Source organism: Cololabis saira, chromosome 8 (genome assembly GCF_033807715.1).
Source record: "Cololabis saira isolate AMF1-May2022 chromosome 8, fColSai1.1, whole genome shotgun sequence".
NCBI classification, from domain to species: Eukaryota; Metazoa; Chordata; class Actinopteri; order Beloniformes; family Belonidae; genus Cololabis; species Cololabis saira.
Window position 1 is genome coordinate 36827313 of NC_084594.1, and position 25799 is coordinate 36853111.

Sequence of the window (25799 nt, forward strand, 5' to 3'; positions counted from 1 at the left end):
CTGCGTCTAATCAGATGTTCTGCGGCGCTTATTTGAGAAAGTTAGAGTTAAAAACGTTCCCTCTTGACGGTACGTGCCGGGCAGAAGCACAGGTCTACGGTTCAGGACGCGGCAGAAAAAAAAACCACCGCGTGCTTCGCCCTGAAATCATTTTTCCATCTTCTCTCTCAGCACTTTATTTTCAGGGTGAACTGCTGCAGAGGACGGCCATGTGGAAACGGCAGAGACTAAAGGCTTAACGTCCCTGTTTGAGAGTAAACCCAAGGCAGCGCGGCTTATGGTATTACGAGTGTTAAAAAGAAACAGAGCCGGCATGGACCGACAAAAGGCCTATTGTCCAGCTGGACATGCATGACGTTAAAGACATTAGACTTTAAATTACACTTCTTTTTGTTTGTTTGTTCACTCTGACGTTCTGCTTCCAGACTGCTGCTGTTTTCAAAGGGGGGGAAACCAGGGGGTCTTCCTCAGGGGGGTACCCCTCACCACCTGCACATATCAGTCATGCTGCTGCCCGGCTGGAATCCCGAGAGGGGAAGAAGCAAAACTTTGGATCTCATTCCAACATGCAAAACAAAATGGCTGCCACTGGCACGGCGCTGACATTCCCTCTTCCTGCTGAGGCTGCAGTCAAAGCAGCGCTGTGTTCCAGGGGGGAACAGGCATCTTTAGTGGCACCTTGGCGTTGGCCTTGGCTCCGAGCTCCGAGCCCTCGGCCGGTGGTCCTGGGCTTCTCCTCAACCTGCCAGCGTTTTTCTCTCCCCGAGTGCGATCATATGTCAAAAAGCTGCAGGAATGTGGATACTACCTATTTAACCCCAGGTACGAGGTACGAGGTACAAGGTACACCATTTAAAAAGTCAGAAGAATCCGGATTCAGAAAGGCCGGTGTGAAGACGGGGGGTGGGGGGTGTTTTTTGGACTGTACATTTATTCACAGATGGGCTCTGAGTACTCAAAGCTAACTGGAGCTGCTCCTTTCAAGCTCAGCCAGTCAAATACTCAGAAAGTGCTGCTCTTCATGTGGCATCTATCGTTGCATGCACAGGTAACAGTAACGGGAAGTCTGCGCTCATACAAAGTGCACCTGTATTTTTCCCCACAGAAAAGGAGGTGTGGAGATCCCTCACTACCTCCACGCAGAGGAACTCACCTCCAAAAGAATGGAAAGGAGATAAAGACGTAAGCAGAGACGTCTGATGGAGGCGCCTGCAGAAAGCTCGCTGTTTTTTCCTCCCTTTCCCTGAAAAACTTGCTGAACGAGCTGGTTCGGACTGAAGCACCAGTCCTAGAGGGGAACGAGGAGCAACAGGAAAACCAGTGCATTCGCACGCCTTCGTAAGACGAAAGCAACAAAGCAATCAACGGTTCTGCACATCTGCCGGGTAGGATGGCCGGGACCGGTGGGAGCTCTGAAGCGGCTCCTGTTTTCAGGATTGAAGTGAGGGAAGCATTCTGACCAGAGACGCCAGGCTTCCCCGGCGTGCAACTGTGGCCACCGCTGGTTCACCATAGCAGACGGGGGAGGACCACTCACTGCAGACAGTGAGTGGTCCTCCAGTGCAGGGCCGCCGCAAGGGGTGTGCGAACCGTGCGACCGCACGGGGCCTCGCGCCCCAAGGGGCCTCGCGCCCCAAGGGGCCTCGCCCTATGGGACTTTTTTTTTTTTGCCGTTTTTTTTTTCCTTTTTTCCCTTATAAATATCAACAATCACGTTCCATTACAGACCTAAATGTGTACTAGTCTGTGCATATCAATAAATATATGTGCAATGATGCGCGTGTCTGTTGTTCAATACAACTGCGTCAGACCAGGCGCAGACACAAGCTGCTCTGATCCAGACGGGTGGAGTTGGAACAAACTGTCACACAATGTCGAGAGAACGAGACAGATTCAGGAAATTTCCATCAGGGGATGAAAAAAGAAAAAAACTAAAGAAAATGGAAGAGTTTAATGCCTCTCTGAAAGGCTTGTTTGATAAATTTGTTACAAAAATCACCGATCCGACCGGGTCTCAAGCAGCCGCGAGGCCCCGCGTCGAGGCAAGAGGAGATGATTATGAGGCACGGGAAGGTATCCAGTATTTTGCTAATTGGAGAGTTAAAATTGTGCATATAGACACCCGATCCGACCCGAAAAACCCCAAAAAATTTCGAGGGCCCCCCCCAGCCATTTCGCACAGGGCCTCGCAAATCTCCCAGACGGCTCTGCTCCAGTGCCCCCATGCAGAGAGAATGGGAGGAGGTGTTGCTCTGCTTCATGTCGCAGCGCAGGACGACCGCGCAGCCACATGTCATGTCGAGATGCATCAGCAGAACATTGTCTAAATTAGCCTGCGTTCATGTCTTCAATCAGGCCAGATATTATTGAACATCTGTCATCTAGAGGAGGGCGATTATGTCTGGTGACGTCAGCGCTGCATCTGCCGGGTCCAGACGGAGCCTGGGTGGATGAAACCTAACAGCTGGCAGCAGAATGGGCCGAGGCCACGGTACTGCAGTCGTACCTCAGGACAGCGAGCAGCAGCGACCCATGACCCCTGCTGCGGCTCCTCAAATCACCTGCATCTGGGCAATAAAAAAGCAATACGACGCCCCCCCAGAGACGCCATCAACCTTCCAGCTACACGCGACCTGATTCTGCACGAGGACGGCGCTGAGCACAGCGGCCTCCTGCAGATCATCCAATAAACTCAAATACAAACAAAGTTACATCAAGTTACGTCATCATCATTTTTCCCACGTTGTAGCCTTGAACATGTCTGCAGCTCAGTTAGGTGTGTTTTCTTAATACTGTTTTTCGTAGCAGCTACGAAGGTGAGTAAGTCTGCTGTTGTGAAGCAGATACAGAATTATGTGTGAATGCGTTTATTTGGGGAGTTCCTGCTCCTCATCTTCTCTGTGCTCCCCTCAGTCTCAGAGCATCACAGGCCCAGATGAGGATGGAGGTGGATAGAGCTGGGTATCGATTCAAATGTCAAGAATCGATTCCATTCCGATTCTTAATATTCAGAATCGATTATCATGATTCGATCCGATTCGATATTGATTTGGCTTAGTGTTATTTCAAATGTTTTTTGAGCTGTTGCCTGAATTATATGACTGTAAAATAACTAGTGAAATAATAATTTCACAATAATTATTGTGAAATCACTAAGAAATAAATAACTCAAACAGGCCTTTCAATATCCATTTAAAGTGCAAAAAAGAAAAATTGCAACAGTTCATGCAGTAAACAAATCATTTTAGCGTATCTAATTTATTCTGTCACCACGCACACATATTGCCATGAAGCACCCGGCATTTTTCAGAAGTGTCATGACAAACTGTGTGTCCGACTACTGGGAATAAAGTTGAGAAATGAAAAGAAAATGAAGGGGGGGGGGGGGGGGGGGGAATAAAAAATAAAAAATAAAAATAAAATATCGATCTTTAGACATAAGAATCGATTTTTTAGGAATTAATATGAGAATCGATTTAGAATCCGAAAATTGATTTTTTCAACACAGGCCTAGAGGTGGAGACAGCTTCTCCGTCCTGTCAGGCGAGGCCCAGCTCACAGAAGAGGAGGGCGGAGTCCAGTTGAGACGGTAGTTCCATACCCTAAAACCAGTAGCTACACACGGCCGCGGCTTAGTTTAAAACTAGACTTTTGTAAAGTACCCTTGAGTGGAGCCGTCCGACGCCTCCCAGACCCAGCATGGAGACTTTGGGGGCTCTGCTCACAACTGAAGCAGCTCTTTTCAGCTGAGGCATTCATTTACTTGAGAGGAACTAGCAGGATTAAAAGTAAATCGTTTGACCTCTGTTATCCAGATACTCGTTAAACCTTTTATGTTTTGAAGAGCCGATTGAGCTTGAGGATTTCAGGAGTTACAAACGAGATGAAGGCTCTCTTAATCCCTTCTCCTGGCACCGATTGTTGTCGATTAACAGCGACTTGATATTAAAGTCATGCAGAGCTGTGAGAAAGGAGATGAAGTCCATCTCATCCCCTCTGGAGCTACAGCTGGTTCCGTATGAGAGGATGACAGGCGCTCCGGAGCTGTGATTGATGGGTGACATACAGTATATAGCCTGTAATCTGCCGTAGGACCTGTGTTGGATCCAACATTGCCACATGAACCATGTTTAAATTACTGTCAGCATATGCCAATTTCCTGAGGAGCAAATACTGGCGAGGCGTGGAATGAGCGCACCGAAGCAGGAAAGTCCCTCCGTGTGTCATCGTGCTGTTGGAACCAGCAATAAAACGGTCTCATGAGGACCCGGTCGTGTCGGGCGCGGCACAACCGCGGCCATTGTTCAACTGAACCGCTACTTGACGAAAAAAGAAAAGTCAGACTTCAGCAAACATGTCAACATCTCGTGATTTATATTTGAGCTGGCAGCACGCTCCTCCACTTAAGTGATTTCCCCGCATGGAGCGCTGCCTTACTCAACACTCCCCGGTTTTTATGTTGGCCGTCATGCCTCCATCAGCTCAAAGAATAACACACCACGTCTACAGAGGCCGCACGCTGAAGAGCCGACCTGAAAAGCTACCCGGCAAACGTACTTTATTGTTCCAGAAAAATAAATCTGTCTTTTCAACGGCGGGAACCGAGCCACAGATTTACAACTTCTCAAATGTTCTAGCACGACATGTGGTCTACACAACAGGGATGGATGTGGTGACAGCTGCCGTCACTTTGATTAAGCCGATTGTTTTATGCCGTTGCAGTGATGTGCTGCCGGTTCTGACGGGTTCTGCTGGGATTCTCTGAAATATTGACTCGCTGACTTATTTTTGATGAAGTTACGGAGGGAAGGAAAGAGAACAAAACTGCAGCAACGATGTCTACATCAAGCTGTGGCCTCTCGAGTGTAGTCAAAGTGATGATGTACCATTTATATCCATCAGTGATAATCAGCATCATGTTTTAGATGTTTTCCTCTCTCAAATGAATGGATCACCATCAGGTTCTGACCCGTTTATTAAGTCATGCAGGGCAGTGGTACCGTGTACCGGGACTAAGAAGCATTGATCTACAGATATTCATCGTATATATACACCTCCTATTAGGGCTGGGCGATATGGACCAAAAGTCATATCTCGATATTTTCTAGCTGAATGGCGATACTCGAAATATATCGATATTTTTTCTGTGCCATAATTGGGGTTTCCCCCAAAGCATTATAGCATAGCATCTCTGTTAGCTTCATTTTTTTCTGAGGCAAACCCTTAAAAAAACAGTCAGTTTTAATACAAAGCCTCGTGTCAAATGTCACACAGGTACCTTTATTAACAGAGGTCTGCACAATATCAAAATGTATAAAACAAATGAAATAAAAATAAACTGCCTGCATATATAGAATAAAAATGCTTCTTGAATAAAATAAAACAAATATCCCTTTCTTGCATAACAATTACATTAAAATACACTGCAATTAATACAATGTAGACAGTAACAGGCAGACTTTTCCACTGAGGTTGACAGTTGTGCAAAACATTTGTGCAAATCTCAAATAAAACATTCAAGTCAATTTGTCACAAAATAAGCTATATCAAAATCATAAAATTTTTTTTTTTTTTTTTTTTTTTAAATCGATATAAACAATATTGTCACGTACCATATTGCGTTTGAAAATATATCGATATATATTAAAATCTCGATATATCGCCCAGCCCTAATATACACCTCCTATCATGCGTATCATCCCAACCCAATCACTGGGGTTTCCTGCACAGTAGCACCGTCCGGCCTGATATTCTCTAGCAAAGCCCCACTAGCTCAATCCTCATTAGCATTTTTGGTTGTCCACCACCTGAAGCTGACCTTGCTAATCCAGGTGATGTCTGGCTGGACCGCTCATGCGTTTCCTGAGGACAGAGAACGGAGGCTTACCCTCACTGGGGGCTGAACGCTGTAAGCTTCAGCTGCAAAAGTGCTGACGATGCTGCGGTCAAGCAGCAACCAGCCCAGCAGATAACAGCCCAGCGTGAGATGAGGGCAGGTAGGTCAGAGCAAAGCAATGAGGGGGATGCACGCCGAGTACGGGTTGCAAGTCCCAGAGTCAAAGGGGTACATTTTAAGGGTTGTTGAGAAGGAAAGCAATGCGATCCTGGTGTGGTTTCCAAATCCAGACTGATAAATTCATTGTGGCAAACAAATTCTATATAAATGTCTGAATGTTTGAGAAAGATTCAAACCTCTGAGTCTTTTACGTTGCGCTGGTAAAAGAGGGAGCGGGAGAGAGTGGGCGGCGGTTAGCGTGCTCCAGCCAGGATGCATTAATGAGGGGCACTGGGAGGAAATGACGGGCCATTACAGTGCAACTAAGGCTCTGTTAATCAGCCTATTAGGGTTTAATTGAGGGTAGTTAATTAGGAGTCGGTGGGCAGTCCGAGCAGCCTTTGGGGTCAGGAGCTGCTGGCAGAGCAGCCCGAGCCTGTTGCTGCTGATTCATTGGCTGGTGATTGGCAGGAAAATTGGTTTTAAATATACCTGTCTATTTCTGCCCCCTTTTAAACCTTTCAGGGGTCATAAATGAACCCAGCAGCTCCAGCGGGGGGTGTACAGTTTATGCCCAGACTCGACGTCTCCACAAAAATCATCAAGCATCAATTCGCTCTCTGAGGACTCTGGCTATTTAAAGGAAGTGGAAAACACAATGAAGAAATAGGAAAACACAGACAAAAGCCGCTCTCTGGCTGAGGCGAGTTATAAGCTCACCTCACACCATCTCCCCACTGAGACGACTACAGGTCTTAAAAAGCCCCCCCCACCTCCCCTCCACACATATGGAGCAATGGAAAACAAAGATGTGCCTGTCCTCAATTCTTAAAACCAGCTCTGCATAGGGCAGTGGCAGCCACCAGAAGCTGATTATGGACTCTTTAAAGTTAGATTTGATTTAATGTCCTGCTCCGGCCCCAGCTAGACCACGGGGCACAGGAATGTGGCTCACTGCTAGGATTGGCCCACTTAGCCTGGGGTGGATTCATCCTGTCTAGGGCCAGTCAGGAGCCACAGAGCAGGGCCGCATTCAGCTTTCCCATCAGGGGAATAAACGCACTGCATGCATGGGGGCCGAAATCCAATAAAGGAGCTGACAAAGGACTGCTTCTTGCCTCGAAATGCCAAACAACATGTGATCCCCCTTAGGGAAATAACTTCGACATCCACATCAGAAATAACACCCAGGAAACATTTGGCACATGTCCTACTGGAGATACCATGTGCTGAAGCAACCTGGTGGCAATTTGGTCCGACAGTACTGCCATTCAGTTATACAACTGACATTTGTTTTGCACGCAACCTTAAGCTTCACACCTTTCGACATAACAACTCTTAGATTACTTTATGATGTAAAAAAGCCAAGTGAGAGGAGCCATCGGTACACCCTGTACATGTCCATGCAGCGTGGAAGCGTTCCTAGGTAGTACTGAAGGTACAACAGACCTAAAATGTCTGTCATCACAGGTGTAAGAATGCCACGTTGGAGACCAGCCAAAAGATAAAAGACTGCTTTTGTTCTCAATTTCCGACGGTGATCAAAACACCAAAAAAGGAATAAAAGGCTGAGTGACGTTCTGACTTCCAGCACAGATGACTTCACATTGCTGTTAGTCAACGTTGACTGCTCTCTGGACGGGTTTCTGCCTTCTGTGGCCTGGTAACCTGATCCCGAAGGCACTGTCGGGAAGTTTGAGACACTTCGGGCTTCACTGTGGGTAGCCTCGCAACTCATACGCTGCGGTTCAGGGAATAAAACAGCAAATGCGCTGCCTGAGAGTCATATTCATGTGCTGCAGGTCCCTTTTACTTCCATGTCTCATGGTTTTTATCTTCTGCCATGGAGTTAGTTAGAACCTAACCCTGACCACAGAAACGAGACGATTTAACAGAGGTTGTTCTGACTTAATAAGGCTAATGTTTGAGTCGCAGGACTAGTGCTTCATTACAGTTTATATGCTACAGTAATTGCTAATAGAATAGGTGTAATTGGAGAAGCCTGTTTTGCATTTTTAACAGAGTCCTCAGAACCTTGAGCACCTTTTAACCACATTCCTCCACCTTTACCTTAAAGAAGCACAAAAGACTCTCCTGTTAAAATATCTGTTCCAGTTTCACTAGAATACCAAAATGGTATAAAAATACAATAACAAATATCTTGTTCCATTACGTAAAACGTACTCCTTGAAAATAATTTGTTGTCGTTGTGATTCTGACGTGAAATGAAGAACCTTTTTTTAAGGAGTTCTGAGATGCAGCCACCAGATTTTATGAAGCATTCTTATGGACCTACCGCCTGTTTTATAGAATTTAATATTTGCAAAATTTTAGGAAGAGTCATCTGGCTCTTGCAGTCTTCCGTCCCTGCTATCAGCTACAACCAGCCTCGCCCGGTTTTGACTGCTGTCCCAGTTGTCTCTGCTCTGGACAACTGCTACGACAATTGCAAATCACTTACAGCCCTCTGCCACACATTGACAACAATGGTACAGTGGACATCATGGCAGAGGCGATGCTGAGCCTCTGGAAGAAAATGAAGAAAATGAGAGAATGACTGAGTAAGAGGCCAAACCCGCTTGTCAGGGGGTGGGGGCAACGAGCTAAAAATGACAAATGCTCCTTCGTGCTACTTTACCGAGGACATATCACAAAAAAAGGGGTAAAACTAAATGTGACATCTGAAAACGTGCCGGCTAATGCAGTTGTAGTGATCAGTTTTAAAGCTCTGCTCATCGTCCTTGGTCGGTACACCTTGTGATAACGAGCAGCTGCCAGAACAAGAGCTTTGTTTTAAACATCTTTCAAATGTCCATTTTTCTACCACACTGACATCAAATTCACACATTTCCATAAACACGGTCTAAGTTGAGACAGAGTCGGGCCTCTAACGGCCCACACAGAAATGACATGCCCCGGTGTCAGTTTATTTTAAAGTAGTTGTTGCTGGTCAACCTCTGTGACCTGAGAGCGTTTGCAGAGGATTTACAAGGTGACGTTTACAACATCGGCCCGGGCGCCTCGCTTCTCTTCCCATTTTCACACTTGAGGGACACTCAGAAAACATCCCTCTCACCCCGAGAGCCCGGCCCTGCTCACTCCCAGATTGCAACACAGACTTAGTCACATTGTGCAAGCAAAGATGTTCCAGTCATTTTCACTGGAAACTACATTTCCCGGCTCCAGTATTGCACAACGGCAAGAGAGCCTGGAGATGAAGTGCCGGGATTGAATTTACATGGGAAACATTTTCACGTAAATAACCACTTGATGAGAAAAAATAAACCGCGTGCACACAACAGCCCCCTCACCAGAGCAATCCGACCGCAACAGAATCAGAACTTAATTATGAAATCCTGCAGCAAACATGAGCAGATCCTGGCCAGAGTGCCCCATTTTTCAGTGTGTGGAAGGACGAGCAAAAGCAAACACAGCTCAAGGCTTTATGAGAAAATGTCTATCTGAACAAGGAGGTATTCATCTAGTGATTCATAGCAGTCTGTAGCTCTGTTAGGGGGTGGCCATCTGCTATCACACTCCCCCGCTAAGAGCCTGTTATAGTGGGACGAGCCATGGATCATCATGTCCATGCTACATCCATATAGACTTACTGGAACTAACACCTCTGCTCGAGGAAGAGAAAACAACTGTGGGGTTGTTGACAGTGCTGTGGTTCTCTGCTCAGGCAGATGAGCATTTCATTGGCCCATTTAACGGGATCGACCTTTACGTAGCATTGGATATCCACAGCAGGGCCACTAGGGCTGGGGATCGATTCAAATATCAAGAATCGATTCGATTCCGATTCTTAAGATTCAGAATCGATTATCACGATCCGATTCGATATTGATTTGAGTTACTGTTAATAAAACTGTTTTTTCAGCTGTTGCATGAATTATATGACTGTCTAGTTATGCAACATATTAATACTAGTATAATATTGAGATTCAACAGCAAGTATTGGCAGCTAATGATGCTGTAAGGACCAATCAGCTCCCAGAATGTTGATAGAACTGCTTTCAGAAACATCGTGGGTCAGAATTATCAAACAGATCCAGGGAGGAAACAGAGGACGAAAGAAATCGCTTTTATTTTTTCCCCATTTTTGAGAATTTGGTTTTTAACATTTATGCAAATGTAACCCCAAGACAGTATATAAAGCAAAGAAATATAGACAATTTATGCAATTATAACCTAACACTTTAATGTTTTCATACCTTTAAACATATTTAAAGGCAAAAACATGGCACCAGTTATTCTCGTGTCCAACAAAATATTCCCTTTTAGGGCATAAACAAAAAAGTACCAAAAGTTGTAATGTAATGAATAAAAAAAAACAAAAAAAAAAATAAAATATATATATATATTTTTTTTTAAATCGATCTTTAGACATATGAATCGGTTTTTAGGAATTAATATGAGAATCGATTTAAAATCGGAGAATCGATCTTTTCAACACCAGGCCTAAGGGCCATGCTATGGCCTGCGCACGGGTGTCAAAATTACTCGTACTTAAGTACTACCTTTAAAGTTGGAAAATAGTTCTCATGTGTTAGAAAAGGGCAAACTTTATTTTAGGTTACACCACCACCATGCCCGTTAGAGTGAATTACTTTCCACTCTGGTTCTGGTTCAATTCTGAGGATTTTTTTGTTTTATTTTGTGGCACCAGTCACTGTTATTGGTAGAGTAGGGCAGGACACTGAGCGATTTCTAAATAGGAGAATACCATGAGTGAAAGGTTGCACCATCTAACCAACTCTAAATACTTGTCTCCAAAGACCATGGGCAATGCCACTTCCTGAGGATAAGACGAGAGACTCGATTGAACGGATTTTGCATCTCTAATGTGCAACAACCAACATAGGACGCTAAATAGGACAGAGTTGCCGGCTGTTGGTTTCCAGCCGTGTGTTCAGAAACACGAGCATGAAACTGCCTCGAGGGTATTCAGATTTACTTCCTTTGAAGACCCAATCACCTGGGGTTAAAGATGTAATCCACACAACTGCTAATTGTGTCATGACATTGCATTTCTTCTGGGCTAAAATCCATGACATGGATTTTTTCTACTTCAACAAAGAAACAGTCTTCGAAATACGAACCATCTCCATGATCAAGTTACCCCCATTAATGAAAATAACTAATATGCAATATCACCCCTGAGCTGTCTGGGCATTTCCAGTTCAGTGGATAAATTATACACCTTTTTTTAGTTTTGTCAAATAAAGCATGACCTAGTGAAAGGAACATTGAAATATAACAAGGTGTTCTGCTACCTCCTTCTACCCCCCTCTTACTCTGCAGCTCTCATCCACTTCAGAGCTTCTTCAGCAATAGATTAAAAACAAGACAAACACAAGTGTAGCGTCATCTTAAAGCAAAAGCTGCACTCACTCTTCCTGAAGTAAAAAAAAAAAAAGGGCAATGTCAGCACTAAAACCTACAAAAGTTACCTTCTCAGGTAACCACAACCAGCACATCCAACACCGGGGCCCTTCCCCAGCCTTCCTGTACCTCACCTTCCTGCCTTTACTGTGTAATGCTCAGTCCAGGACGTACATAACTCTTATTAGCGAGCATCGGCTAGGGACCCACCTGTAGACATGAGCCAACTGGGAGCATTACAGTGAACGAAGAATAAGACAAACTACAAACTAAAGCAAAACTGAAATAATCAAACTGAAAAACGAAATAAAAAGTAAGAAATTCAAAACCGTTCTAACTGATTGAGAAGCGTCTCCGTCATATAACTGAGGATGAACTGACGTTCTACTTGCTGCCGTATTTAAAACCGCATTAATTAGAGCCACGGCGTGCAGCCCGTGCCCAAAGGCTTGTGGCATCTTTTTGCATGTAGTTAAAATTTGACAACAAGAACGACGGGATAGAGCCATCAACACAGTCCAGATGTTGGAGTCCTCTTTTTTCTTGTAAACACATCTCTGCAAGCAATGCGCTGTTCAAAATGCTCTGAGGCAATTTCCTGAGGTTTGACAATAAAGCCTGCAACAAACCATATTTGTCATCTTGCGGCAGGCGGTAATATACACTTATAATCCCACAAACCCCTCATTTCAAAGCAGGCATTGTGTAGCATGCTGGTTGCTCTATAAAGCCGCCCTTGTGATGTGGACTTTCTCAACACATCCCTCCAGCTGACCTCAGGGCGAGGTGGCCTTTCATGCAACGTTGTGCCTCAAAGCGAGGTGAAGATGCTCCACAGCTCCCGTTTCTGGAGACGTGTTCGCTGGGAAGCAAAGGCAGGGCTCGCTCACTCGCCACAACCAAAGACAGACCGGCTGGCCTCGGTTTCACCTCGGCCCAGCTGCTGTGATGCCCACGTAAAGCCATCACTTTACCATTCGTAGATACACCAACGGAGAACTGGAGAGAGCGACAGCTTCGTCGGCAACATTCTACCGAAATATTAAATTTAAAATGTCTGCTTGTTTGAGTCAACTGAATAGTTTTTTAGTAATACAAATGAAACTGGCATGGACAGAAATGGCGGCAGCCTCAGCTTATGATTTTGTGGCACAAAATGTAAATCTCTATAGAACATTTAAAGGAGCTTGAGGCAAGAATAAGAAATGAGACTCATTAGCGCTACGGCGGCCGTTGGGGGTACTGCAGCCAACAGCGAAGCCGGCACGGGAGAACGGGGAGAACGCGCATGCAGCGTCATGTGACGTCACATCCGCAGCCCACCGCGGGAAATTCGGGACCAAATTGCAGCACATTTTGCAGCAGACATACCTTGACGTTATTGTTCCCTCACAGATTCAAGGCCCATATTCAAGGCAGGTAGATGCTGTAGCTTCCTGTGACAATTATTAAACAGCAATGCAACATAATCCAGAAATCCAAAAGATGTGAGAGGCCTTAAACCCCCCCATCACAATGTCAGAGATGTCGCCGTCGTCATACCTTCTATGCCGTTCTCTACAGTGTGCTGATTCTCTGAGACCACACGTGTTTCGAGAAACAAACAGGCACTTAATTTAATGATCTGATGACGTATGTACAAGGATGCGATCGTGCTGAAGCACGACTGAGACCGGAGTCGATCGTGCCCGAGCACGGCTTCGATAAAACAGAGGTAGTGCAAATGCACCCTAAGGACATTCTCCCAGGAACTTTGAGGCTTGTCAAAATTCATCTTAACAAATTGGAGTCTGTTTTATTTCCTGTTTTCTTTTAGTGGCGGGGTCAGCTTAGATCTTCTTTCATGGAGTTTTGACAGTTCTTATACATCTTAACAATATTCATAACCTCACCTATGGTCACGAGCTGTGGACAGTGGCCGAAAGAATGAGATCGTGGATAAAAGCGGCGAGATTTAGCTTCCTTTGCAGGGTATCCCAGGACACGCTGGAGGGACTCTCTCTCTTGGCTGCCCTGGGAACAGCTTGGGATCCTCCAGATGAGCTGGATAAAGTATCTGAGGAGAGGGAAGTTTGTGCTTCCCTGCTTAGGCTGCTACCCCCACGACCTGATCTCACATAAGTGGAAGACGGTGGATGGACGGATGGATGGATGGATGGCATAAAGGTTTTTGGAGAGTCCTTTAATAGCTTTTAATGTAATATACTTCTTTGTGAGCTGCTCAGACAAGTGTCTCCTTTGCTCTGGTCTCTGTTCAGTATGGTAGACAGACATCGTAAATGAAATCTTGGAAAGAGGTGACTTATGAAGGTGATGTCTTCTCATCTCTCCAACAAAGCATTTGAGAGGTGAAGCGAAAACGATTTGAGATAAGGTTGAATTAAAGGACAAAACTCTGCTGCAGATGACTGTGCTGCCTCTCCAACTGGAGACAGAAACAATTGCCTCCCCAGGAGTCGACAAACGCCGAAGCTCAGCCCGTACCTGTTGTGTTACATCGCTGTACATGGTGGCACCCAGGCAACGTGCTGCTTTTCACACAATCTACAGCACAAAGTGTAGTTTATTAGCCCATCAACATCAAGCTCTTTATCTCCAATAAGTCGATCTTAAGGAGACGGTGGAGCATGTTTTAGCTTTTACAATTGGTCAATGGTCAATTAACCGCTCACTAAAGAATCCTTCAATAAGTTGCTGGTGTGTCCAAGTAGCTTAATCGGGGGGTTCTGAGCCGGTTCTGCAGCCACTCAGGTTCATCAGGGATCTCTGGCACTAGTGGGCCTCGTGTCAGGGTCATGTTGTGCAGGATACAGCACGCCAGGATCAAGCTGCACAGCTTTTTGGGTTCGTAGACGAGGATGCTGCCACTCGGGTCCGAGCTCAACCACCACGGGTCGGATCGCTGCTTGGGAGTCGGTCGTGCATCAAGATGATTTAATCAACTCAATGACATTTTAAGACACACAATCTCACTCTTAAATATGGGACTCGACTCAGATGAATGTGTTATATTTCTACTCATTCCCTCTAGCGTCACGGGCGGAGGAGGCGGGGGAGATTTTGCTCATGTTCAGAGCTACGACAGTTCAACGACTGCTACAACACGCATCAACGGATCTGATCTGCTCGCGCTTCATGAATGAGACCGAACGACACAAAACTACATAGCGGCACGTTTTCTGCCTATAAATTAGCTTAATGGCAGAAAAGACAAATACTGGAGGCATCTGTGATCCAAATTAATCATAAACAATGTGTTTGAAACAGCAGTGATGCAATGACTTGTAATCAATGAAGGATGGTTTAAATGAGCTATAAGGGACCCGCAAACACATTAAATAAAAACACAAGCTGCCTGCAGGGATTACTTTACACAACAGAGTGTAAATCATCATTGAAGGTTACTGACACATTCATACGAGCCATTAACCATCAATGCCCCCCCCCACCAGACCCGTCCCCCCCTCACATGTCGGTCACATACCTCTATTATTCTGTCGTGAATCTGAAGACCTCCTTCCTTATCCGCTGAGCCCTTCTCAACGATCTTGGATACAAAGATCCCTTCATTTGAAGTGCTGTCATTGTCGTCCTGTGGATTAGATTCCTGTTAGTTTCTATGGAACAATGTAAGCACAGAGCTCATATTGCTGAGGAGAACAATGCCGTCAAGAAAGCTTTCAAAACCTGGCACATTACTCTAAAAACCTCCCACAGACGTGCACCCGCCTATAGTTTGACTGTTTAACAGCTTTTTAGCATATTTCCATTGTTTTTTATACGCTAGGCGATGTGTTATGAGCCAACAGTGGACGACATTATTCCACATGAGACCTGCATCTCTTCTAAAGCTATTAAATAAATGCTAGAAACTTACAGGGTACGTTTTTTAGGAACAAGAGACCCACTTCTCTGAGTTGTGATACCCAACTGCTGATAACCAGGTTGAAATGTCAGAGTGGGGTTGTTGTTGTGGTGTTTTTTTTTATTAAATAACTGAATAAATAACAGAACAATAAACATCCACCTCACTCAGCAATAATAAAGTCGTTTTAATAGTAAAAGTAATCAAGACTTGTTCTTCAACACGGGAAGATGAATCAGTCTCATCCAGCATTTACTGGGTTTACTGTTGTCAACAACACCCGGAGGGAAAAGGGGGGGCGGGGGGGGCATATTCATGAACTCCAAAATAGTTCAAGGTAAACTTTTGTAAACTTTATGACCTGAAAGAAGTTTTTATGGAGAAGCAGATTCAAGTTTTTACTAATTATCAGAGAGAGACTTGAGTGTAACCCTAAATAAAGACATAGTCTGAAAGGTTTTATTAACTACATTTATTACATTTATTTATTACAGCCAGAGACTGAAGATTTAAAAGTGAACTGCGAAGAGCTGTTTTTATGATAAGCAATATTTTCAAAATGGATACCTCAAAACATGGACTTTTCCTTTCTTTTGTTGAGAGCATGAACTGACTCGACACTTTAAGATTACAGGACTGTCTCAGAAAATTAGAATAAAAAAAAAAAGTCATACATTCATTACAAATCAACTGAAATATTGCAAGCCTTTTATTATTTTAATATGGCTGATTATGGCTTACAGTTTAAGATTAAGATTCCCAGAATATTCTTTTTTTTGAGATAGGATATTTGAGTTTTCTTAAGCTGTAAGCCATGATCAGCAATATTAAAATAATAAAAGGCTTGCAATATTTCAGTTGATTTGTAATGAATCCAGAATGTATGACATTTTTGCATTACAGAAAATAAACGACTTTATCACAATATTCTAATTTTCTGAGACAGTCCTGTAGTTCTAACTTTAGCAGATTCCCGGGCCGAGAGGGTGGACCCTGGCCCATTAGGAGGCTGGTGAAAGGCCCAACTGCATGAAAAATCCCACGGTCTCAACTGAGTTCACAACTCTTAGCATTCTCCTTAAAGCCACATTAAAACACCTGCTGAGCGTTGCACAGTAACAGCTTCATTGAAGGAACCTCAGGGGTCACAGTGCGCGCAGCACGCAACGATAGCCGGCCTTCAGCGGCGTGCTACGTCTTCTTTCATCGGGCGCTCATGTCGAGAGCTGCGAACAAACTGGCCCGGCGTGGAGAGCGTAGGACCTGGCAGCTGATTGTGCTTACCAAACCATGCAAATGCAAGCGCCACATGAAACGCGTGTAACGGGACGTCTATTTTCAAACCAGTGAGCGACTCCTTACAGACTGTTGATTTGAGGCTAGCCGGGAAAGTTAAAGCTAAGTATTATCTCTGCTGGTGTATAATTGAGTTTGGCACGCTGCAAATCTAAATCTTTTATAGTTTCCAGCTATATATAAATGTTACTGTGACAGTTCAGATGAATGTATCAATCTGGCTGCGGAGGAAAAAAGGAGCATGTGGAAGTGGAGTCTATTCCTGCTAACACAGATTTGGGAGGTATCATGTCAGCGACGGACATCAGCGCGCCTAGAGAGAGACGTGCAACCAGCACTGAGGTGTCTCCTCCTTCACGGAGACCATGTGGCATCATTAATGACTTTTAGCTCATCGCCTCCAGCAAGGAAACACTCTGAAAGGTTCAGGAAGGGATAAAAGACCCTTTCCTCTGTGTTTACCTCACCACCAAAATCCCCTCAATTAAAGACAAAACAACTGTGGTAAAACCCATAATCCCAGATTTAACTCTCATAACAGTAATTATAGTTGTTTTTTTTAAACTTGTAATGTCAAATCTGCTAAACCAAACCAATATATAAACACAATAAAACTTGATAGTGCGGTGCATCTGTCCCCCAGCTACAGAACACATGCCTGTTTCCGGTTGTACACAGCGGGGTGGCGGTGCTTCCAGCAGGGTCATGTGACCCTTGACTGGTCACCCGGGAAGATGAAATATGTGTGGTATATTCAACCTACCACACATGGTCTTCCTCCAACGATGTTAAAACCCAGAGATCCACCTTCACGAATAAGGACAACGCTCACACTGTTAGCCATGTCTTCCTACAAGAGATTCAGAGAAAGACGACAGGTTAGACATAATAATCATCTACTCACATTCACTTCAGCTAAACAAAAGGAAAATGAACGGAATAGTTTAAAAGGAAGAGAGAGCTAGGGCTGGGCGATATATCGAGATTTTAATATATATCGATATATTTTCAAACGCGATATGGTACGAGACAATATCGTTTATATCGATTATTTAAAAAAAAAAAAAAATTATGATTTTGATATAGCTTATTTTGTGACAAATTGACTTGAATGTTTTATATGAGATTTGCACAAATGTTTTGTTATTTGCACAACTGTCAACCTCAGTGGAAAAGTCTGCCTGTTACTGTCTACATTGTATTAATTGCACAGTGTATTTTAATTTAATTGTTATTAAGGAAAGGGATATTTGTTTCATTTTATTCAAGAAGCATTTTTATTCTATATATGCAGGCAGTTTATTTTTATTTCATTTGTTTTATACATTTTGATATCGTGCAGACCTCTGTTAATAAAGGAACCTGTGTGACATTTGGCACGAGGCTTTGTATTAAAACTGACTGTTTTTTTAAGGGTTTGCCTCAGAAAAAATGAAGCTAACAGAGATGCTATGCTATAATGCTTTGGGGGAAACCCCAATTATGTCACAGAAAAAATATGGATATATATCGAGTATCGCCATTCAGCTAGAAAATATTGAGATATGACTTTTGGTCCATATCGCCCAGCCCTAGAGAGAGCCAGAGAAGTCAAGTCAAAACTGAAAGTAGCACGTTTAAACAAGGAGCTGACTCCAGCGCTGTACGACTGCACAGACAAAAGAAACAATGCCAACGATAAATATTACACCAAGAACAATAAACAACAACATAAAAACAGTAAAAACAGTGTTGGTGTCATAAAAGCCCTGGATATTTGCTCAGCAGGGACTAAAAGCCAATGAAAATAAAAATGGTATCAGGAGATCTTTAAAATGATGGAGGGTGCTACCAGTTCTACTATTAAAAGATTAACTGTTTCCAAGTCTCGGTGCTGCCACCACAACCGCTCCATCTTCTCGGCATCAGGCTTTACCAGCTCGCACAGGAAAGGTGGAGCCAAGCCGGTGAAGCATTTAAAAACAGGTAATAAAAGTTTGAACTGGAACCTGAAACGGACAGGGAGCCTGTGTAAGGGGGCCAGAACAGGAGTGATAGGAGCAAATCAGGGGGGGCTGCTGCTTTTTGTACAGCCTGCAAACCCGTAGTGATGACTGATCAAGACCAATTCACAAAGAACTGGAATAATCTACAAGATGTAATAAAGGCCGGTGAAGGGAGGCAGGCTTTCAGCTTATAGAGAGGTTTCGTTGAAAATAAAATGATCTCGACAATGAACTAATCTGCTTATCAAATGTAAATACATTTCACACCAAGGTTCCTTCAGTAAGAATCTAACACCTTCATAACCTACTAGCAGGTTGGGCTTCACAAAAAATATATAAATAAAAACTTAATGAGTTCCAACCCGTCCATGACTGAGCAGCTGTGAGACAGTTTAGCAGAGCCTGAAAGTTCACAAAACTATCTCGGTTTATAGGCAGGGAGATCTGAAAATCATCTGCAAAGCAAGGAAAAGAGATGTTGTGCCTGGATCCCAAAAAATATATAAATAAAGAGAAGAGAAAAGGGCCTAATATGGAGCCTTGAGGAACCCCATAGCATAAAGGTGACAGCTGATGAGTACTGGCCTAAGGAAAGAGAGGAGAAAATAAAAGATGCACTCTTTTTTGCACAGGATCTAAAACTCATACAACTACTCAATGACTTAACCTGATTTAAATAAAGAAACTGCTTTTAAAGTTATAGAATTATAATAAAATCCAAAAAGAATGAAGAGGCAGTGAGTGTTGAACTCTAACCTCACAAGAGCCAATAAAACTTACATAAGTAAAAGTATGTCACACGATGGAAGACGTTATAGTTTTGCAAACAGTTTCTGATTTCAGAATCTTAGTTATACTAGCCAACCAAAACAAACAAGTTATATTAACCAACCAAAACAAACAAGTTATACTAGCCAACAAAAAACAAACAAGAAAGAAAATGTACCGTTAATGACTGGTCTATTCATAACAAGCCATCTCCATGGTAGCCTAGCTTCTCCAAGAGAAACCATGCAGCACCCTTTAAAAAGGTTAGGTACTTTCATTTCAAATATAGAGAAAGGGAAACTGTCCAGTTTATAAAAGTTGAAGCCACAGCACACTTTGTCCTGGAAATCCCTAATAACTGTTGTGTCCGAAGGTTCAACCTGAGATTAATCAGGAACATAGTGCGCCAAAACGGTGCCTGGAAGGATATGTCCAAGTAATATGAGCCAATTCTGCCAAAGTAATGTTTGAGAAAACATAATGGCTTCTAAGTTGGGGGTTTTGTTCTAAAATTAAGAAGAAAAATAATTTGTTTCTTTCAATTAGCTTCTCTAAGAATATTGGCAGTGTTTACCGTTTCATTGGGTTCCACAAATTAACTTTGCATCTTTGCACAGATGTTGCTTGAAATGATCCAATTTTAGAAATTGCAAATGACAAAAATATTGACCTTTTAAAAAAAAAAAAAGAAAAAAAAAATTTATCATAAGTCAATATCTCATTTGGTTATTTAAACAAAGCCCCCGGAGCCCGGGGCCCCTGGCAGCAGCCCTCTGCTACGATGGCCTGCCAGAGCTCAACAGCCCACCGTGTAATTGCAGTTATTTCAGATAGCTGTGACGCTAGAAGCAGGTTGAAACTAACAGAAATGTCACACTTGTCTATTGTTTTCCACCATGTAATAGACTGATAGACAGACAGAGCTACTGCTCTTTTAATGACATCGTCTGAGGGGACAGCAGTAGGTTCATTATTAAACTTATAGAAGGTTTACAGTATAAAAGCATTAAAAGTTAACAGCTGTTTGTATGGCAAACACTTGTCTACTAAAGTTTTCTAGTGTTTATAGCCGTACTCTGAGACTCTGCCGGGCCAAAAACAAAAAAATCACCATTTCAGAGGAAGACCCAGGTGAATTTATGTTTGAAAAACTTCTACTTTCATGCCCCAGTGGAGCTCTTCCTCAGACGCAATATGACATGGAAACCTCCAGTCAGCCCCAAATCTGCATTTTCCAGCGACATCATCTCAGCTGCCACTCTAGCATGTGACAAAGAGACTAAACATAAAACAGATATTTTTGGGACGTACTGTGCCTGACAGCGAAACGGGTTACAAAGACCCTCGTGTGCACGTCGGACCGTGGAGGAATGTGTGCTCCTGCATATCGTCACGGCAACGTTAGCAACACATACTTAGGAATTACAGAATTACAGATGTCACTCAAGGCAAAAGTTGAGTGTCACGAGTTTAATTTGACCAAAAACAGAAACAAAGCAACATGGTAGTCTGCATCCCCCACAAGCCCCAGCATACAACAGGTGGGTCTTAACCTGGTTTCCATGTCATCTGCAATAGTCAATAAGAGCATAAATAGGAGTAAAAAGGGTGCTTTCTTCTTCCACATCTGCACCAGAAAAGTGTTCAAAATGAACCCCTTCAAAGGCAGCTTTCACTGAAACATGAGGCCTGCCTTAGTTGGCAACAAAAGTCAAATCTGTAAAGTATGAAACAAAACACGGGCAGGTCCCATCATCTGGAGGTAAAAACTGAGGTAAAAACTGAGTAAAAACCACCCCATCGTCTGCAAGTGAAGAGAGAAAACAGCGGTACTAAAGCACTAGTGCGCTCCTCGCTGGTGACTTGGCACACTCGGGGCGAGCCCTCACCTCAGCACCAGAAAACTTTCCGAGTCTCTGCCCCGTCACTCTGCCTTCCCTCCACATACCTCGTAACCTTGTCTAATTACGGTGTAGGTACTGTTAAACAAAACAACAAAACTCCAGGACGTTTCAGTTCACCAGAAATCAAGTCTGGTAGACTTCCAAACCGGTTTCAGATCAGTTCACACATGGCACTCTTAAGGGGGCGTTTTCCGTCTGTGTGTGTGTTGGGGAGGGTTTCTTTGGGCTTTGAATAATATTTATGGCTGTCTAAAGCAACTATTGACTCACCAACATTGATCAAACACGTCCCAGTCTGGATTCCAACAGACTGGAGCCATGAATCAAACCCTACCATATGTGCTTTAAAATAAGCCTCCAATTAGCCTGATTAGATTGAGTTCGTGATTACTCTGATCGCATTCGCAGAAAGCTAAATAAATCGGAGATTTTTTGCGGTTATGCAAGGCTCTCACACCGGTGCAGTCCAGGAAGAGCTCTGAGATGGAAAGTGTGACAGCACTTCTCCCAGCAGCCCGGCGGGCCCGAGGGAGGCGGAGCAGAGATCTGCTTGTTTTTGCTTTGTTTTATTGCTCCTCCTGGCTCTCGAAAGACAGTTAAGTACTATTATAAGAAACCCCAGTCAGTTGTTCCACATGCTCACGTCCTCTTGATCTGCCTAACAGTTTCTTGGACTGGTTGTTAAAAGAAGACACAAAGATCCATCATCTGCTGCGGGGAGCTGCGCTGGGACGTTTGCAGGGTCTCAGAAGTCACATTTGACACGTTCTCACAAAAGGATGTGATGAAGGCGGCGCTGCAGGGGTTGACGCCCTGATGCAACGCAGTAACGATTAAGTAGTGTCGTAGCACAATCACATGGTATTAATGTGGTCAGAAGCAGCTGGAAGCTAGACGTTGATGACTTCAGATCCACCGGCTACGTCTCATCCAGCGCTGGCCACACACGTGGAAATGTGGAAAAAAAACATTATTTTTGTGATAAACTGGATTATCGACGCCTGGAAAACTACTTTGTGAAAGCGTGAAAAGGTTCCTGCGATATCTGGGAGTTCTCTCAGCTTAGAGCCGGTTCCACTACAGGATTTCTTTTGGATATCTGGGTTATGTGCAGATCTAGGGGTTCTGGAAACGTGACCCGAAGCAACCTGACTGGGTTGGTCGCCGACGCTGCACGGGCCTGTAGTCACTCAGTAAAGCTGATCACTCTGTCTGTTTGAGCTGTGCAGCCCGTGTCATCGCAGATACACCCCATTTAGTCGTTACAGGTCCACGGTACTGGGGATGCTGGCTCCCAGCCGGGCTTTTCCTGCTGTGTCAAGTTAAAGCCGCCCCTATGAGGGATGATTAATAAGACACAGATGTAATTCTTTTGGATAACGATACATCACTGACAACACGGATGAGACAAGAGAGTGGGGGAGTGCAAGCCTCCCCCCACCCAACCCCACCCCTGGAGCCATTTGTGTGTTTCCCATTGCTCACTGAGCTTCACAAACCAAACAAGTCCTCATGTTCCCTGCTTGACTGGATCCAAGATAATCCACCGAGGGTCGTGTATGCTAAATCCGGCCCGCTCTTGTTCCTCCGTGGACGACTTCTGGAACAGTTCCAGGCTCTTACGTTCAAAAGGTGTAACCGAAGTGGGGATTTTCTTGGGCATTGTGAGGAGTTACTGACATGTTCCTATCAAAACAACGAGGACTGGGCATCATACAGGCCCGGCAAGCTTCAGTGCCCCAGTGTGAGCCATTTCGCCATTTTCCTGCATCAGTGACTTGGATGCACAATTCCCCAGTCTACTGGAACATATTTAACCGGGAACTGAGCCCGTAATGAACACATTAAACCGCCAAGCAAAAACAAAATAGCAAAAGGGCGAGAAGCAGCTCATGTCAGAGATGCAGAAGAGATCCCATTCATCCACATTGGGTTATGCAACACCGTCAGACATACCCCCGTCTGTGGAAATCCCTCTAGGTCTTTATAACAAGCCTGATCACAGTGTGACCACAGTCTGACCACTCCTCCGTCTGATCACAACAATAGCAGTGCAGCCACCAACACTCATTAAATCCATTAACTGATTTATGACTTACATTCTTGGTGATGAAACTTAACAAGAAATCAGGGCTCTAAATTTAAACCAAAGGACGTTATGCTGAGAGGTTCTTGGACGGCTGTCACAATCCAGACCCTTGCATTTGCTCTGCGAGGCTGCAAGTTCCAAGACTGGACATCACACTCTTCCTCATACTCTTCATGCATCCAAGCTCCTGGGGTTTCTGGAGGCCTCATGCATCACCGGGGCTCCTGCAGGCATCAACCCACGCCACAGTCCTGCCTGGGACGATGACTCTCCCGGGGCAGAAAGCCCCAGACAGGCCTGTCCTGGGTGGGGAGGGGGGGGACCTGGCTCTGGCTGGCTGTGTGTGTGCAGAAGTGCAGTAAATATTTGGCCCTGTCCCATCTGCTGCCAGCTGGCCGGAGCCACAGCTGACACCCGTGTCGCAAAGCGCGCAGCCAAGAGTGGGGAGGAGGGGGGGCAGAGCACTCAATACATTAAATTTACATTTGCAGTTAGGATCAAAATACGCACATAAGAAGATTAAAGGGGTGTACAGTCGGACAGATATTTCACAGGCTGTAAAGACACGTCTCGTCTAAAGTAAGATGCTTTCTGTCACAATCAGACTCTGAAAAGTTGGTTCATGCTTTTATCTCCAGTATAGATTTGATTATTGCAATGCACTTTTTGCAGGACTAACAAAGCAAGTGTTACATAAACTCCAGCTTATTCAAAATGCTGCAGCCAGAATTCTAACAAAAACAAAGAGGTATCACTCTTGTCCACTCCTGTTTTATCCTCTCTTCACTGGCTCCCTGATTTTAAAGTACTATTGTCTTTAAATCTATGAATGGCTTAGCTGCCTCCTACATGGTTGACATGCTCACTGAATTCAGACCGGACAGATCCCTTAGATCATCAAATGAGAGTCTTCTCATCATACCTAGAATCCACACTAGATCTGCTCATGGTGCTTTCAGTCACTACTCTCTGCAGGAACTAAGGTCTGATCCAACAGCCCTCTTTCAAAAGCAGACTAAAAACTTACCTTTTGCACAAGCGTTTGAGTAAACTCTACATGGTTGGCTGAGTGATAGCACTTTTGTTATAACAGAATTATTGTTGTTATTTTTCTCTTGACATACTTTTGTCTGTTTCTGTTATTGTAAACCTTGAGTCCATGCTCGCCATGTGCTTTATAAATAAATTTGCCTTGCCTTTGCCTCGAAAACATTTGTGGACGTGGATGTCTCCACGACCCACGACCGGGTCAAAACCAAAGTTTTAAGTCCCCCTCCAGCCCTAGTACTCGTGCATGCATCATCCCCAGCTGTAAAACAGAAAGTTTCGGAGCTGACCTTGCAGGAGAGCGCCACGGTCCTGGTGAGGGAGTCGATGCGGTCGCTGTACTCGGTGAACTTCTTCTGGTACTTGAGCGCCGTGGCCTGCAGCTCTCCGTGCACGGCGGACAGCTGTCCCAGCAGCAGCTTCTCCCTGCGGTTGGCTCGGATCGCCTGCTTCTTGCACTCCCGGTCCAGCAGCAGCAGCTTGCAGCGCAGCGCGCCGTTGTGCGCCCTGAGCGCCGCGACGCAGCAGTGGCTGCCCATCACGCTCTCCCTGTGGGTCAGCATCAGCCCGCAGCCGCCCGCCAGCTCGCACACCCCCGCCGGCCGGTGCTCGCACGTCTCCCGCATGTGCGCGTCCATGTCCCCCAGGCTCAGCACCTCCTCGCATCCCTCATTGGCGCACTTGGCCGGGGAGAAGCCGCACTCCTGTGCGTGCGCGGCCAGATGCTGCAGCCTCACCACGGCGTCGCAGCCCCGCGAGTAGTGATCGCATTTGATCTCCAGCTTCAGGATGAGGTTCTTCAGGGGCAGGACGAGGTTCAGCTCCTTGGCGGAGACCCGCTGGCAGCGGACGGGGCAGCTGCTCCGCTGCACCACCCAGGGCAGCACGCAGCCCGAGCAGAAGACGTGGCCGCACGGAGTCGTCAGCGGCTCCTCCAGGACTTTGTTACACAAGTTGCATTTGAAATCCGGGTCCACGGTGCCCTTGAAGCGCTCCAACTCGAATCCCATGGTTTTTTTTTTTTTTCCCCTCGAAACTCCTCCAGATTCGAGACTTGTGGCGTCCCCACCCCCGGGAGCTGTGTGTCGGAGCAGCGGGGCGGTTCAGGCGCTCATTGGAGAGGCGCTCCCAGAGACGCAGCCACTGCAGCGCGGTCCGACTCACGCTCTCCACTCCGATAATTGACCCAGACCCCTGCTGCCTTCAGGGGCAGCTCGAAACGGGCCGGATTAAAAAGTTGGACGAGTTTGACAACTTGGTGGGGGGGGGGGGGGGTGGAAACGCTCGCGAAACACACTTGTTGCGTCAAAACCGAATAAAGTGGATAATAATTGATAATAAAACGGACCAGCCCCAATTTAGGATAGGAAAATAATGACATGAAGTGTTTCCTACTTTTTTTTGATAAGTCCCCTTCATCATGAAGTATGGTAGAAAGACTATTTAACTATTTCATTATTAT

General features: G+C 44.9%; 1 protein-coding gene across 2 annotated transcripts in view; it reads right to left on the minus strand.

The window, feature by feature from the left end:
* The window catches only part of pdzrn3b (PDZ domain containing RING finger 3b), a 115645-nt gene extending 90116 nt beyond the window's left edge, over window positions 1-25529 (minus strand). For both annotated transcript variants that reach the window (XM_061727936.1, XM_061727935.1), the window contains exons 1-3: window positions 24628-25529; window positions 17308-17394; window positions 14868-14975 (exon numbers count right to left, since the gene is read on the minus strand). In XM_061727936.1, the coding sequence (XP_061583920.1) occupies window positions 14868-14975; window positions 17308-17394; window positions 24628-25347 (915 nt within the window). In that variant the 5' untranslated portion in view covers window positions 25348-25529. The remainder of the gene's footprint in view (window positions 1-14867; window positions 14976-17307; window positions 17395-24627) is intronic.
* Window positions 25530-25799: the final 270 nt, after the last annotated feature.